This window comes from Antennarius striatus, chromosome 9, assembly GCF_040054535.1.
Source record: "Antennarius striatus isolate MH-2024 chromosome 9, ASM4005453v1, whole genome shotgun sequence".
Classification (NCBI taxonomy): Eukaryota; Metazoa; Chordata; class Actinopteri; order Lophiiformes; family Antennariidae; genus Antennarius; species Antennarius striatus.
The window spans coordinates 21388123-21404860 of NC_090784.1; the positions used below are offsets into that span (position 1 = coordinate 21388123).

The 16738-nt window shown below is 40.6% G+C and overlaps 1 protein-coding gene and 1 long non-coding RNA gene across 2 annotated transcripts in view; one reads left to right on the forward strand and one right to left on the reverse strand.

Moving 5' to 3' along the window:
* The window catches only part of ntrk1 (neurotrophic tyrosine kinase, receptor, type 1), a 28793-nt gene extending 12752 nt beyond the window's left edge, over positions 1 to 16041 (forward strand). Inside the window, exons 8-17 of the mRNA XM_068324734.1 lie at positions 1600 to 1932; positions 2032 to 2046; positions 2137 to 2195; positions 2296 to 2398; positions 3785 to 3940; positions 4168 to 4298; positions 4664 to 4836; positions 10610 to 10850; positions 11076 to 11234; positions 14616 to 16041. Of these exons, the coding sequence (XP_068180835.1) occupies positions 1600 to 1932; positions 2032 to 2046; positions 2137 to 2195; positions 2296 to 2398; positions 3785 to 3940; positions 4168 to 4298; positions 4664 to 4836; positions 10610 to 10850; positions 11076 to 11234; positions 14616 to 14801 (1556 nt within the window). The 3' untranslated portion in view covers positions 14802 to 16041. The remainder of the gene's footprint in view (positions 1 to 1599; positions 1933 to 2031; positions 2047 to 2136; positions 2196 to 2295; positions 2399 to 3784; positions 3941 to 4167; positions 4299 to 4663; positions 4837 to 10609; positions 10851 to 11075; positions 11235 to 14615) is intronic.
* LOC137602125 (uncharacterized) lies at positions 6816 to 11185 on the reverse strand. Its single transcript, XR_011037131.1, has 3 exons — positions 11054 to 11185; positions 10588 to 10772; positions 6816 to 6939 (listed from the first exon to the last, which is right to left on the reverse strand). It is a non-coding gene; the product is annotated as an uncharacterized lncRNA (long non-coding RNA).
* Positions 16042 to 16738: the final 697 nt, after the last annotated feature.

The window sequence follows — 16738 nt, forward strand, 5'->3', positions numbered from 1 at the left end:
GCAGTGATTGGCAGTCTGTAAATGCGTTAGTACAGCTAATCTATCAACATCAGCCCCCCGATGGTGGACGGACACTCGTTAACCGCTAGCCCTTTAATTACTCTGAATTACCTCCCAGAACAGTGGGTGTTTACTGCTGAGCGGCTCGGTGCCACAGATTTACTCGCATAGCTTCTCCTTCATAAAAGAGCTGCTCTGAATTTTGCTTTATTTTTTTTTGCAATGTGATTTTTTTTTTTTTTTAAATAACAAAAATAAATGAATCGTTTCATCAATACTGCTTTTTAATCATCTTGGTAAAAGTTTTTAACTCTGGAGGTTTAAGTGTCACTGCTGCTCGACTGATTGTTCTTCTTTATAAAAAAACCCCAAAAACGTCTTTGTCTGATTCTGCGATAAGAGATCTGTCAGACTCATTAAACGTAATTCCAGTTTTCCATTTAACCCTAGCTGTAAATGGCTTGTCTGAGGTTACCTGACGGCTCTAATGGATGATTAGTTAAATGTAACTGACTGTGCTAATTTTTCACTCCGGTGTAGCCGACTTGAGAATCCAGCGAGTACAAAGAGAAATTTCTCAGTATCTCCTTAGCGCAGCATTCTGGCGCTGGGTCGGGGGTTAAGAGCAGCAGCACGACGGGTCTCTGCACTTCAGAGTCGAGTGCTCGATATAAATGGGGCCATTTCCTGTAACTTCATGTCCGATGCAGCTTCCAGGTAGCTTTTTGTGGTCGGGGGGCACGACAGGACCAGGATTCATTATTCATAGCAGGTCAGCACAGGTTTGCAGCAGAGATGGAGAACATCGATTGGTGGAAACTCACAGGGAACCAATCGGACGCTCAGCGTTGTTACGCATCATCAAGGTGCACATTCAGCATGTGCAGTAATTATAGCGTAGGCTTATGCATTTACATCAGCAATCATTGCACGACTTGTTGCTAACAGTTGTGTAAAATAACAAAGTATTTTTACTCAAGTTATGCGCTGTTGTACAACTACAGATTTTACCCATAATTCATGAGGATGAATACTTATCACAGCAGATGATGTGTGATAATGAGTCTGTCAGACAGTCTTTGGTGCTTTGACTCTTAAAGTAGATTGTGATTGAAGGGAATCTTCCCTGAGCAACAGAAAATCGCTGGTGGTGGTGGTGGTGGCTGATGACCCTGCTGAGACTGATAATGATGATACAGTAATGAACTTCATGAACTGGCCCAGTGATGGTGATGTGGAGGGTGTAAATGCACTAGCGGCAGCATGAACGGACGAGATAATTATATGTAAAAGATGGCAGCAAGACGATGGGCTGATTGATCAATGTGATCAACCGATATCTCAATTGACAGTCCCAAAAAAATGACAGCAGGAAATGAAAAGTGAGCCTTTGAGATGAAGGAATTCCCTCTCTTTCCAGTCATCATGCTAAGCTAAGCTAGCTGGATGAGATCTTCATGAGAGTTGGGTCAATTTGAAATTTAATTCTAGGCAAGAAAACAACGAAAGCACCAAACTTTTCATTTGAGTCTTTCGGGGAAGTTTTCTTGCTCGCTCAACATTGTCCCTGAACGCTTCTCATCTGTCATCTCCCACCAGTTCCAGTTAGAATCATCTTCCTGAGGGATGCTGTGCAGCAGCACCACTGGTGCTTCCCCTTTGCCGTGGACGGTAATCCCGAACCGAGCTTCACCTGGCTGTACAACGGCGTGGAACTGAAAATGACGGCCTACAGGTACACCCAACTCATCCCTGACTCCGGTGACGGAACGGTGAAACACGGATGCCTCTTCCTCAACAAGCCCACCCACATCGACAACGGCCACTACACCCTGATTGCCCAGAACAAACTGGGAAGGGATGAGGCCACGGCCACTGGGATGTTCATGGAGAACCCGTTCGAACTGCTCAATCCGGAAGGCATTATTCCAGGTGAGTTCCTGCAGCCAAAGAAGGTTTTTTACAAGTAGTATCTCATAATGAGCAGGGGAAATAACAAATATGTTTGTCTTTTTGCTTCCCACACGCCAGTCCTTGATGACCTGAGTAAGTCTTTGTTACTCTCCGAGACGTCTTGATGTGATTCTTGTTATAAGTTGTTTCTCCTTGACAAAAATCTCTTTCTCCCCCCCTCAGGTCCTACGAGCAAACCGGACATGGACGTCACAGAAAACTCAGAGAGTCGCGTCTTTGTGGTACATCTATCGATCATCCGCCCCGATACAAATGCAATCAATAAAGTCACCGTGGAGTCCCCACTGATGTGTGTGTGTGTGTGTGTCCTTGTTTGAACAGGTGTCTGTGGCTGTGGGTCTCGCTGTGTTTGCCTGCACTTTCCTTCTCATCATGGTTTTCGTTATTAACAAGTGCGGTCAGCATTCCAAGTTCGGTATTCACCGTAAGTTCAAACACGTTGCTTAAAATACGATATGCATATTAATTAAAGGCATGGTTCATTTATTAAAAGTCATACTCTCTGTATTGCTGTTTAAGTTAGACAAGAAGATCGATACCTCTTTCATGCCAGCGAGCAATCATTAGCTTAGCATACAGACTGGGAACAGTGAGCCTGATCCAAATTACAAAAAATAAAATCATACAAAATATGTAAAAGATGTAAAAAAAAATAAAAAATTTAGTGTTAGTGTTGGCTTTCTGTGTATTAAGTCTTCTTTTTGCTCTTTTCACTCTTTTTTGTGCACCAATCCTGCTTTATGTGCCTTCAATTGCCCCTTGGGGAAAAACAAAGTTTTTTGATAGTAAATTGAATTGAAACAGACAAAATGAGGATTCTTGGAACCACCATTGAGCTCCAGCTTGTAATTCAGCATAAATCATATGTTGTTGTATTAATGCTAAGCTATGCTAAGCAGGTGCTAAAGTTCAGCTCCTACTGGTTTAGTATATAATCCATGAGATTTCGGATCGTCGCTAGAGACAGGACTCTGTGAGCTCAGCGCTAACAGAGATTTAAACGGCTAGCATGTTGAGGCATCGACCTATCAGGTCCTCTAATGCAGCCCTAATCAAACGTTACAGAAAATTATTCTTTCACGGTCACCGTTGGTTCCGTCAGACTCCCAGAAGGCAGTGCACAAGAGGAACCGGCTAATATGGGACTTCCACAGGGCTGCAACTTTGCACACAGTCTGCAGAAACCTCTGCTGGTCACCACCATGGATGGATGGATGGATGGATGGGATACAGCTCTGCTTGGACCCCCACCCCCAGCGCACACACAGACACACACACACACACACGCAGACACACACACACACACTCATCTGCCCTTCTCACTCTCAAAGTGCCTAAGTGGGCCTGATTGCCTAAGTGGACTCTGCTCTTTTTCCTTCCCTCCATCACCTCTGTGCTCTCTCTTTGTTGTTCCATTTTGCACCGTGTTGTGCTCTGGGGGTTCTGTGGTTTGCCTTGCTGAGTGGGGTTTTACAATTTGGGACCCACATGTTTGGCTTTTAATACGCCCTGCAGTCGGGAGCTGCTTACCATTCAGACCTCCGGTACGGCCATATATATATATATATATATTTCTTTTTTCCAGCTCTGAGCAGCCTGATTGCCGTTTGGTTGATGATGGTGATTATTAGAGCTTGTCATCATCTGTCACCATGGTACCAACAAATGTGCAACCAAGTTAGCAGCGGAGAAAAAATGGGTTCTGAATTGCTTCTTTTGATGGCCACTACAATCACAACTAGTTGGAGGCTGATTAGGTGTTACATGTCGCTCACTTCTCCTTGTTTTGCATCCCTCCCCGTTTCATTAGGTTCTTCTGTTTTGGGCACCGAGGATGACCTGGCGGTCTCGCTTCGTTTCATGAACTTTGGAACCAGCCCGCCTTCCTCAGACGAAGACTCTGGTTTATCCAGCTTTGTAGAAAATCCACAGTACTTCTGCGGCATCATCAAGGAGAAAGAAATGTGTGAGTGTTTGCTGAGTTCGTCTCATCTTGATGGCTGATTGTTGATGTGTTCATGAGGACACACACTTCCCAAATCTACTTGATTGCCAGTCCTTACAGGAAGGACATAGGACGTTTACACTTTTTCTTTTTTTTTTGGTCTACTCGTTACAATAAACACAAAATGCTGCAAATAAACGACATTTTTTCACTAATTCTACCAAACTTCTCTGTATTTTCTCGAGCAGGTGTCCAGCATATCAAACGACAGGACATCGTGTTGAAGTGGGAGTTGGGCGAAGGAGCGTTTGGTAAAGTCTACCTGGCAGAGTGCGCCCACCTCAGTCCGGACAACGACAAGATGCTGGTCGCAATCAAGGTGAGCGATTTCACCTCATCAGTCCAGCTTTTAATGCGGAAAAATGTAGATTAGTAGAAAATGTCGGGTTGTAGATGAATCCTTCAGGAATCTTGTCGCACGGGAGTCTTTGAAGACGTTCACATGGTTTTAATACGCGGCTCATCTTACAACAGGTTAATGCAAACCGCAGCAAATAAATGCAAGACAGCGAATCAGGACGGCGCTCTGATTTATCGTCGCATTATTCATTCATATGCTTTTTATAGCGACACATCATCTTCCCCTAAGCGCTGGCGTAGCGATGAAATCTATCCATCACGCAGCAGTCGGGAAACGTATGTGTGCTTCTTTATTTAAATGCGTCTTCATCTGTGTGGTCGCAGACGTTGAAGGACGCCAACGAATCCACGCGGCAAGACTTCCAACGGGAGGCGGAGCTTCTGACCTTCCTCCAGCATCAACACATCGTCCGTTTCTACGGCGTCTGCACCGACGGGGAGCCGCTGGCCATGGTGTTCGAGTACATGAGGCACGGAGACCTGAACCGATTCCTTCGGTACGTAGCCCAACCTGAAGGTCGTAAGGTCAAGAGTTCAATTCCCACAGTGGTGGAACCCTGCTGATCGAAAATCCTTAGAGCGAGGAAGCGGGTCAATGTGTCAGGAGTGTCTCCGGGCGCCTCGCCCTTATTTGACTGGATTATTCTCTCATTTCATCCCATTTAGATGTTCCTCTTCATCACAAATAGTGATATTTCCGCAGCAGACGGAAACAGTAGTTAGCAGTCATCCTTGAAAAGACACAAAGGTTTCATTATTACTTTCTGTCACATTTGTTATCTAGTAGCTAAATGGGGAAAGCGAGTGAATAATTTACACTAGAGATGAATCCAAACCACGTTTAATTGATGGATTTGAAATAAAATGATAAAACTGACTCCAAATGTGAGAATTACAGATATCTTAGTTTGATCTGTGAGGTTAAATTGAATATTTTTGTGCCTTAGACCACTGGTCAGACAAAAAAAAACCCACACTTGGCCTTTTCTCATCTTCTTTTTTTTTGGCGGCAGCTCTTAGTTAACTGCTGACACTTGAGTATCTCTGCCTTCAGTGACTGAGCATCACATGAGTGACTCCAGCCGCCGTGAGCTGGAGTGCCACTACAGCGTTCTTCAAAACCAATGCACGCCACTCAGCTGACCTTGGTGGACCCCGAGAATCCGGTGTGTTCCGAGTGCGAACACGAGGATGGACGTGTTTGTACACGTTTGACCCGCGCAACTATCAGTGATATGTTGTTCTCCCTCCATTTTCGACACCGTATTTTAAAGCATCTCACGTCTTTATTTATTTATCTTGGGATCTGGAGACAGGCAAGTCGCTTTATTACCGCCGTAAATTAGACTTATCTTTGTTTGAAAGATAAAATGGGAGGACTAAATTGCACCCAAAAATTTCTTTTACCGAAACGACTCCAAACATAATATGAGCTGTGATTTGCCTTTACTCTTTATTTTTCTCCCGGGAAAATTAGCATAGGGAAGAAATGGTTCTCGCATCCCAGACAGGATTCAAACTCTGGGGGAACTGGATAAGATGCATTATTTAAAAGATTCCCTTAAGGTGCGCTTTTGGATATCGTTACATCACACAAAGCTATAATGCTCTGAATATTTTTCAAAAGTAAAAATATTCAGAAAATAAGAACGGAGTCCCCCGCTGACCCATTAGGGCCCAGTCGGCACCTGGGAAACCATTTGACAGAACCATTAGCGCAGACGCAGCTACGTGGTGGACGCCGTCTGCCAGGTGTCGTCCACGGAGGACAGATTGGAGGGGTGAACACACACACACACACACACGTGTGTGCCTGCGGTATACGTTTCACGGGTGAAAATCGCATTTCCAGCAGACAGAACTGATGAAACATTTGAGGGCCCCCACAATGCAGCTGCTTTCCCACCCCTGCCACCTGCCTTCTAAACTAATAGTGATTGTATAGACAACTTCCTTTGTAAGGAGGGGACAACGTGGAGAGGAAAGATATTAGGATGGATGGAGACACATCATCTGTGATTTGCTCATTTAGGCTGGAGTTGGACCTGAGAGTGGGTGTTTAGGATCCGCAAGACCCGCCAACGGTCAATGTGCTCTGCGTCTCCGAATTGCATTATTGCAAATCAATTGAAGGCGTATTACGAGGCTTGTGTTTTCTATTAAGCGTCACTGTTAAATGGCTTTATTGTGGCGTGGTCACATCGACCACGTCTGTAATGCTCTCCGGCGCTAATGCGCCACACAAAACGTTTCAATCTGTAGATTGAACCGTTGAGGTCATCGTCCTTCAGGTCACCCAAGGTCGAAGCGTTTGGTTTGTTTCAGTAACCATTCCGTGTTTTGTTCTTTACAAGAGGAGGTGTGTTGTTGAGGGTGAGGACACACATGCAGAACACCAGGGGAGAAGTTGGTATTCATACTTTAACTAAACAACAACAAAAATCCTACAACGGGTAAAAACCAAAAGGCAAAATCTCAGGAAACAAACAAAATGTCAAAGAAGTTCAAGAAACTAGGAGAGATGAAGACAATCTGAACCTGAACTGAGGTCTGAGCCAAGGTTAAGTAGGCGGAGCCTGATTGGAGACGGGAAGCAGGTGCTGCAGCGACACAGGTGACAGGAATGAGTGGGATGAGTGGGAGCAAACACACACACACGCACGCACGCACGCACGCACGCACACACACACACACACACACACACACATAAAAATAGGAATCTGAAAATACATCTGAAATACATTCTTGTATTTCAGATCAGACCATTTTTAAGGGCAAACAACACATTTAAGATAAGATAAGATAAGATAAGATAAGTTAAGATAAGATAAGATAAGATAAGATAAGATAAGATAAGATAAGATAAGATAAGATAAGATAAGTTGAGATGAGATGAGATAAGTTAAGATAAGTTAAGATAAGATAACATAAGATAACATAAGATAAGATAAGATAAGATAAGATGAGATAAGATAAGATAAGTTGAGATGAGATAAGTTAAGATAAGTTAAGATGAGATGAGATGAGATGAGATGAGATGAAATGAGATAAGATAAGATCAGATAAGTTAAGATAAGATAAGATAAGATAAGATGAGATGAGATCTGATGAGATCAGATAAGATAAGTTAAGTTAAGTTAAGTTAAGTTAAGATAAGATAAGATAAGATAAGATAAGATAAGATAAGATAAGATAAGATAAGATAAGATATGATATGATATGATATGATATGATAAGATAAGATAAGATAAGTTAAGATAAGATAAGATAAGATAAGATAAGTTGAGATGAGATGAGATAAGTTAAGATAAGTTAAGATGAGATGAGATGAGATGAGATAAGATAAGATAAGATAAGATGAGATGAGATCTGATGAGATCAGATAAGATAAGTTAAGTTAAGTTAAGTTAAGTTAAGTTAAGATAAGATAAGATAAGATGAGATGAGATGAGATGAGATGAGATGAGATGAGATGAGATGAGATAAGATAAGATAAGTTGAGATGAGATGAGATAAGTTAAGATAAGTTAAGATGAGATGAGATGAGATGAGATGAAATGAGATAAGATAAGATCAGATAAGTTAAGATAAGATAAGATAAGATAAGATAAGATGAGATGAGATGAGATCTGATGAGATCAGATAAGATAAGTTAAGTTAAGTTAAGATAAGATAAGATAAGATAAGATAAGATAAGATAAGATAAGATAAAATATGATAACATAAGATAAGATAAGTTAAGATAAGATAAGATAAGATAAGATAAGATAAGATAAGATAAGATAAGATAAGTTGAGATGAGATGAGATAAGTTAAGATAAGTTAAGATGAGATGAGATGAGATGAGATGAGATGAGATGAGATAAGATAAGATAAGATAAGATAAGATAAGATAAGATAAGATAAGATCAGATAAGTTAAGATAAGATAAGATAAGATAAGATAAGATAAGATAAGATAAGATAAGATGAGATGAGATCTGATGAGATCAGATAAGATAAGATAAGTTAAGTTAAGTTAAGTTAAGTTAAGATAAGATAAGATAAGATAAGATAAGATAAGATAAGATAAGATACGATAAGTTGAGATGAGATGAGATAAGTTAAGATAAGTTAAGATGAGATGAGATGAGATGAGATGAGATGAAATGAGATAAGATAAGATCAGATAAGTTAAGATAAGATAAGATAAGATAAGATGAGATGAGATCTGATGAGATCAGATAAGATAAGTTAAGTTAAGTTAAGTTAAGTTAAGATAAGATAAGATAAGATAAGATAAGATAAGATAAGATAAGATGAGATGAGATGAGATGAGATGAGATGAGATGAGATGAGATGAGATAAGATAAGATAAGTTGAGATGAGATGAGATAAGTTAAGATAAGTTAAGATGAGATGAGATGAGATGAGATGAGATGAAATGAGATAAGATAAGATCAGATAAGTTAAGATAAGATAAGATAAGATAAGATAAGATAAGATGAGATGAGATGAGATGAGATCTGATGAGATCAGATAAGATAAGTTAAGTTAAGTTAAGTTAAGTTAAGTTAAGTTAAGTTAAGATAAGATAAGATAAGATAAGATAAGATAAGATAAGATAAGATATGATAAGATAAGATAAGATAAGATAAGTTAAGATAAGATAAGATAAGATAAGATAAGATAAGATAAGATAAGTTGAGATGAGATGAGATAAGTTAAGATAAGTTAAGATGAGATGAGATGAGATAAGATAAGATAAGATAAGATAAGATAAGATAAGATAAGATAAGATCAGATCAGATCAGATCAGATCAGATAAGTTAAGATAAGATAAGATAAGATAAGATAAGATAAGATAAGATAAGATTAGATAAGATAAGATAAGATAAGATAAGATAAGATAAGATAAGATAAGATAAGATAAGATGAGATGAGATGAGATCTGATGAGATCAGATAAGTTAAGTTAAGTTAAGTTAAGATAAGATAAGATAAGATAAGATAAGATAAGATAAGATAAGATAAGATAAGATAAGATAAGATGAGATGAGATAAGTTAAGATAAGTTAAGATAAGTTAAGATGAGATGAGATGAGATGAGATGAGATAAGATAAGATCAGATCAGATAAGTTAAGATAAGATAAGATAAGGTGAGATGAGATGAGATGAGATCTGATGAGATGAGATGAGATAAGATAAGATAAGATAAGATAAGATAAGATAAGATAAGATAAGATAAGTTAAGTTAAGTTAAGATAAGATAAGATAAGATAAGATAAGATGAGATGAGATAAGTTAAGATAAGTTAAGATGAGATGAGATGAGATGAGATGAGATAAGATAAGATCAGATCAGATAAGTTAAGATAAGATAAGATAAGGTGAGATGAGATGAGATGAGATCTGATGAGATGAGATGAGATAAGATAAGATAAGATAAGATAAGATAAGATAAGATAAGATGAGATGAGATGAGATGAGATGAGATGAGATCTGATGAGATCAGATAAGATAAGATAAGATAAGATAAGTTAAGATAAGATAAAATAAGATAAGATAAGATAAGATAAGATGAGATGAGATGAGATGAGATAAGTTAAGATAAGTTAAGATGAGATGAGATGAGATGAGATGAGATGAGATGAGATGAGATGAGATGAGATCAGATAAGTTAAGATAAGATAAGATAAGGTGAGATGAGACGAGATGAGATCTGATGAGATCAGATAAGATAAGATAAGATAAGTTAAGATAAGATAAGATAAGATGAGATGAGATGAGATGAGATGAGATGAGATGAGATAAGTTAAGATAAGTTAAGATAAGATAAGATAAGATAAGCTGAGATGAGATGAGATGAGATGAGATGAGATAAGATAAGATAAAATAAACCTTTACTTATCCCACAGTGGGGAAATCTACAATTTGATAGCCCATAAGCTAAAACAGTTAACATTAGCATTCAGCCACTCTCTAGCAAACATTGAAATTTAATCAAATCGAGTATTTTTTTTACTTTCAGCCTTACATAAATCTACATGGAAGTTTCAAAATGTGTTTATGTCTTCTAGCTAATATACCAACCAGGAAATTATTGGAGGCTAACTGTTTTAGCTAAGTTATTATCATGTGCATTGAAAAAACGGACCAGTATTGTTCCAGATTGTAATCTATCCACTGCGTTTTTAGTATATCAAATATGTAGTAGTGAAATCCCAATACTGTATGATGTTTTAGCGTCCCAAATCTAAAAGGTTTGCACCTTCCTGGTGTGTCGCCTGCAGAGCTCACGGCCCTGACGCTCGCATCCTGGAGGAGTCGAAGATGCCCCCGCTGGGTCAGCTGACCCTGCCTCAGATGCTGCACATCGCCGCCCAGATCGCCTCGGGGATGGTCTACCTGGCATCGCTGCACTTCGTCCACCGCGACCTCGCCACGCGCAACTGTCTGGTGGGAGAAGGCATGGTGGTGAAAATCGGGGACTTCGGCATGTCCAGAGATATTTACAGCACAGATTATTATCGGGTAAGATGGGGAAAAGATTGGATTATGTTTTGATCTTGACTCGAAGGTTTTTCCACTGAAATTGTCAATAAAAAATAAATTGCTACGATATGAGCCAATAAGAGGCTTTGTCTTCAATTTTATCTCATGGTAGTTCATGAAGGGGTAAATTATTCAGCAAGTATCTTTTAAATTTGTTATTTTGCCATTGGAAACTGACTTACCTCCTCTTCCCTGGTCCTTCAGGTGGGGGGACGTACGATGCTGCCGATCCGCTGGATGCCGCCGGAGAGCATCATGTACAGGAAGTTCACCACGGAGAGCGACATCTGGAGCTTCGGAGTGGTCCTCTGGGAAATCTTCACCTACGGCAAACAGCCGTGGTACCAGCTGTCCAACAGCGAGGTGGGTCCATCCACAGATTGAGATTAACTCAGGAAAAAACAAAAACAAAACACATTCCAGAAGCATTTCAGGAGACATTCAGGAGAAAACACAAACATGACTTCCTGTCATGGAAGTCCAGCTGTGCAGATAGTCTGGAGATAGATATTCACATGTGACAAGTCTGGTACTGCTGCAAATTTAATCCGGAACATCTAGGACAATATTCTGGATTATCCACAGAACACAGTGGAATTCACATTTATTTGCTAAAAGAGAAAAAGCTTTTCTTAATTAACTGATCGAGCTACAATCAAAGGAACGGTTCCTGACCTGCTGGAAGGTTTGTGGCTCCAATTAGTGAGTTAAGAACATTTTTTTAGGATTTAGATGAACTGGGATGGACAGAACAACAAAGAATAATCTTTAAAATTAATTAAAATGATCCCCCCCCCCCATTTAACTTCAACTGGACTAAAAGAGTAGAAAAGCCACCAAAATCTGAAGCCTTGAAATAATCTCTAACACAACTTTCCAAACTTTTTTCTTGTTTGTTTTTAATGCATATTTTAGAAAATTATAGTCTAGATCTACATTTTCAGTTGTAAATTTCACCTTTTCTCATGTCTACTGATTACTAAGGGAACCTTTGTGACTTTTTAGCTGTTAGCAAACGGTTGCTAATCGAGCGGCGAGTGTAAATCAGGAGCTCTGGGTTGGATCTCTACCAATGAGCTGAACGATATTTGCCGTTCGTTTAAATCTTGCAGAGACAAACATGCGTCGCAGTCGTAGACGCTTCAGAGGATCTGCTGCTCAGGGATTTTCACCGCTCTGCACTTTTACACCAAATCAATAAATTCATAGTAATTAAGGACAGTCCAGTCTAGCCTCTCCAGCTCCTGCACCAAGAAGTGGGACTCCATTGCAACCACAACAGTGCTATTACAGGCCAAAAAAACCCTCTCTCCTTTCAAGAGAAGGGTATATCGCTTTTCTCATGCTCAATTCTAATCTCATTAGCTCTCATTTTTGCCCAGGGCCAATGAGGTTTAACTTTGTTAGCCTAATCGGTCTCGACCAATGAGGGACAGGTGAAATTATCATGTTGCCTAAACATGCATTGGCAGGAACAAATCGTCCCAAAAAATACGGGCTGGGCCAGGCGGCGGCGGCGGCGGCGGCGGCCGTCCTGGGCGGTCTTTATTGAGTGCAGCTGACTGACAGGCCACTTTGGCACGGGGGTCGCTCGGCGCTGACAGGACTCTTCTGTTCATTGTATCGGGGTTAAGGTTAACCATTGAGTCAGGAACCCTTCAAATGAAGAGAGCAGTGAAATCCTCTCTCAAATTCGACAGTGATTTATTCACCGAGCGGCAGGAGCGTGTGAACTCAATCTGTCACGGCAGCCATTAGCGTCTGACCTGGAGGTTTTTTCATATTTTGGCGGCTCTTATTTGTCCCAGGGGTTGTCTGCTAATGGACACACATCTATAAACCTCCAGATAGTCTGAGTGTTGTGCTAAAAAGTTTCTGTTTTGTTCCAGAATAAGATGCCTGGATTTTCACCTGCATGTCTTTTGAATTGCTGCCACAACTTCGATCAAATTTAGGGGAATGTAATGTCTCATTAGTGAATGACTGCATTAAAAATTCAGGAGCTTCTTTTTCCATCAGTGGTTCCCAACCAGATACAGTTGGACCCCAGGGTCTTTTTCTGCTGTTGCCAGGGCAAACCTGGAAAAAAAATGTGCATTAGGTGGGAGAAGAGAAGAAATACAAATGTACATCGTGTGTATCTGAGCTTCGCTGTTGTGCTCAGGCACTTCAAAAACAATAATGATGGTAAACTTATCATCACACGAACACAAACGGATAATAAATGGTTAAGAAATTCCAGCTTCTGCTGTTCTGAGTGGGAGCAGCACAGCCGCTTTTTAAAGAAAGAGAATAAATCCTGCCATAGACAATTACTATAAGTTCAGTATGTCTTTCGTAACCTAAGTACTGTAATGGCGTCCACTTTTCTGTAATTATTAGTGATATAACATCAATCAAAAGAACCCATATGGTGCCGACAAGTTCCCGCTTCCATTCTTTTCACATTTAAATAAAAATATAACAATGAAAAGTGGTCTATTTTCTCTTTCTGGATGAAGTACTGCTGGTTTCAGACCTGTTCAGATGTCTTTGTGGACTAACACTGGGAGGTTCATGACTGACTTAAGAACAGTTCACGAGCGAATCCATAGGAGACGGTGTGGAGTGGAATGAAATAGGTGAAAGGTTCAAAATGCACCTAAAGCTGCACAAAATGAGTTAGAATAAAAATTATAATTATTATTTCTATTGATGTAGCCATGAGTCTTTTCCAGTTACATAGTTTAACCCTTTCACTAATGCCATGTAATAATTGTCAGAAAAATCTTTTGGAAAAGAAGAAAAGAAGGTCTAATAAAACCTTCGGACGAATGAAAAAAAAATTGTAAAAAATCTTATGGGCTTTAATTTGTTTAATTGTGACTAAATCCAGAATTTTTTCACATGCAAAATGTAGATGCATGTGTCTGATTGTAAAAAAATCAGGTTTTTCAGGGAAAAAAAACATGTCAAATGTATGTGGAAGTATTAAAATCCTGAATAACCAAGTGTCTCAAATATGTGTTTGGCTTTAAGAGTTAAGGATAATGATGATGTCTCTAAGCGACCACAGTAACAATACTGTATGTAATGGATCGTTATTCGATTTTCATACAGATATATGTGGTCTTCTGGCCACCCTTCCATCCAGATTTGTGAAAATCTGTCAGGTAGTTTATGCGTAAATGAAAATAAAAACTCTTGCAATGTTTGAAAATGATAAAATACACAATGTGCTAATTTATCCAGAATTTAATGAGTTCTGTATGTCTCCAACCTTCCTAATCCTACTAAAAAGCAGAAAAACCTAGAAGCTATAATAACCAACTTTACCCCAAACCATGACAATCATTTTCTTTTACAGCGTCCCAACCTTTTGAGAATCAGGGTTGTACCAGACATCGACGTGAACGTGTGAACATGACATTTAACTCAAAACACATCTGTGATTAAATACAGCCTGACAGAGAAGCGAGCAAGCGTCTAGATTATTAGTCTTGTTTTAAATGTCAAATATCAGTATTGGCCTCTAAAATCCAGTATTACTCAGACTCTGCTTGATGTCACCAAAAGTTCAGCAAGTGAGACAATATTAGCTTTTAAAATCTAACTAAAAAGCAAATAAATAAAAAACAATAAAGTCAAGTTGGCAGGTGTGTTTTAATTGCCACATAGCAGGGGGTTTTAACTTCCTGGGGTTTTTGAGGATGAATGCACGTACTTCCTACTAACGTGTCGTTTTTAAAATTCCCACCCTGACAGGCCATTGAATGCATCACGCAGGGGCGTGAACTGGAGAGGCCGCGCACCTGCCCTAAGGAGGTGTACCTGCTGATGCAGGGATGCTGGCAGCGGGAGCCGCAGCAGCGGATGGTTATCAAGGACATCCACGGCCGCCTGCTGGCGCTGGTCAAGAACCCGCCGGTCTACCTGGATATCCTGGGCTGATCGGGACCGGAACGAACCAGGAACGTGGACTCCAGAGGCTGGGGAGTTTTAATTTTTTTTAGTCCGGTTATCCCATTTATCCAATCAGGGGTTATTATTTTGTATCCAAAGCACTCACTTCCTGCTTCTCCAGCCTCCTTGCCTGATGGACAAACAACCCGCAGTTCCCCTGTTTGCTGCCCCGTCAGGCTCTGCAAACCCGTCAAATGTTTACCAAAAAGTGTTTAAAGTTTATCTGAAGTCATCGAACTTGCATGGATAAGTGACGAAACTAAATATCAGGTGACGGCCCGCGGAGGGATATCGATTCTGGAAAGGCAGTCAGGGGGAATAAATAACGGAGGCCCCGAGGAGGGGGGAAAAAATAGAGCCAATTTTTCCAGATTTGACAACAGGAGACGTTCATTTGTACAGAACAGTCACTGATTTTGGATAAGTTTTGATATGGGAGGTCATTAAAGGATTTCAGTAAATGTATATAGGATATAAAAGTTGTAAAACAGACTTTTTAAACACTTGCCTGTTTGTCAGTGTATCATATGAGTATTTTTCACACAAAAAAAAAATGGAACGAGCTGTAATGAAGGCGCATTTGATTAAATGAAATCAAATCAGATTTTAAAAAAAATATTAAAAATTCCTAAAGAATGACGGTTTCCGCCTGCGAGACTCCGCAGCGGGTTGAGCGCCCACCGGAGCCCTGCGGGGAAATCCGGTAAAGGAGGAAGATGGACGGGGAGGCGCCGCACCGGGACCCGACAGATGGATCAAACGGGAGGGGCAGATGGTGCTGAAACGGACACCGAAGTGTGTGTGTGTGTGTGTGTGTGGGGGGGGGCCCACCGCGGAGAAAATCTACTTTTAAATGGGGAAAGACAAACCTGCTGGTGTAAATACTGAATGTACCTCCTCTGTATTCGTGTGTATCCCCGTGTGTTGTCACTGCACCACTTTGTATATCTTGTGCCCTTGGAATTAAACAAACCTGATTAAAACGAGTCTGCGCGGGAACATCCCTCCGTTGGTCGATCCGTTATTACCGTTATTACCGTTATTACCGTTATTACCGTTATTACCGTTATTACCGTTAGCGCGTGGAGCTGCCGCCTCTACTTGAAGTTCGACATCCGAACAAGGCCGTGGAAGAGCCTCCTATTATTTTGACAAACTAATCAGAAACCTGCGGGACGCGCGTTATTGAAAAGGAATAATCAAGTTACATATTGCTTACTGACGCCCCCCCCCCCCCCCACACACACACACACACACATAAACACACACCTCACTCCACTCCTCCATCACTCTGGATGCAGAGCGTCTCCAGGGAGTGGTAATGGATTGCGCGTAATGCTATCATCCCCCCTTTCCCCCCCTCCACCCCCCAGTATCTTTCTCTCACCTCTCCTGGCGTGGCGTGACGTGGGGAAGGGGGGGCACACATCCAATCTTTATTGTTTCTTCTAGTGTCGACAAGCAGATCCTGATCAGATGGGATTAGAACACAGTGTCGTCCTTTAAAGGCTCCATCTGTGGTTTCAGAATGAACCTTTTTAATAAGCACTCCAGTCTGCAGCCCCGCTTCGATCCGGATTCGACTATAATAAGAGCTGCAAATGAGGCCATTTTTTTAAAATGGAACTCCTGTTAGAGGTTTGCACTGGGAAACTTTCCCTTTTTAATCTTCCCACCTCACTGTGTAATGCATTCATGAGGAGTATTGATTTTTTTTTTTTTAAATGGTAATTATTTCTTGGCAATTCATTTTTGGTCTGTGTCTGATGCCAATAATAAACCACTCTGCACACTTTATGACCCGTCCCGTAAAGCATTAGAACCGATAACTGGGAGGCAAGACGATTCAGAGATGTTCCAACTTTAAGTTAAAGGAATCTGTAACGTGTGCGCTCCGGTTTGTGCGTCTCTCTACGCAGCTGTAG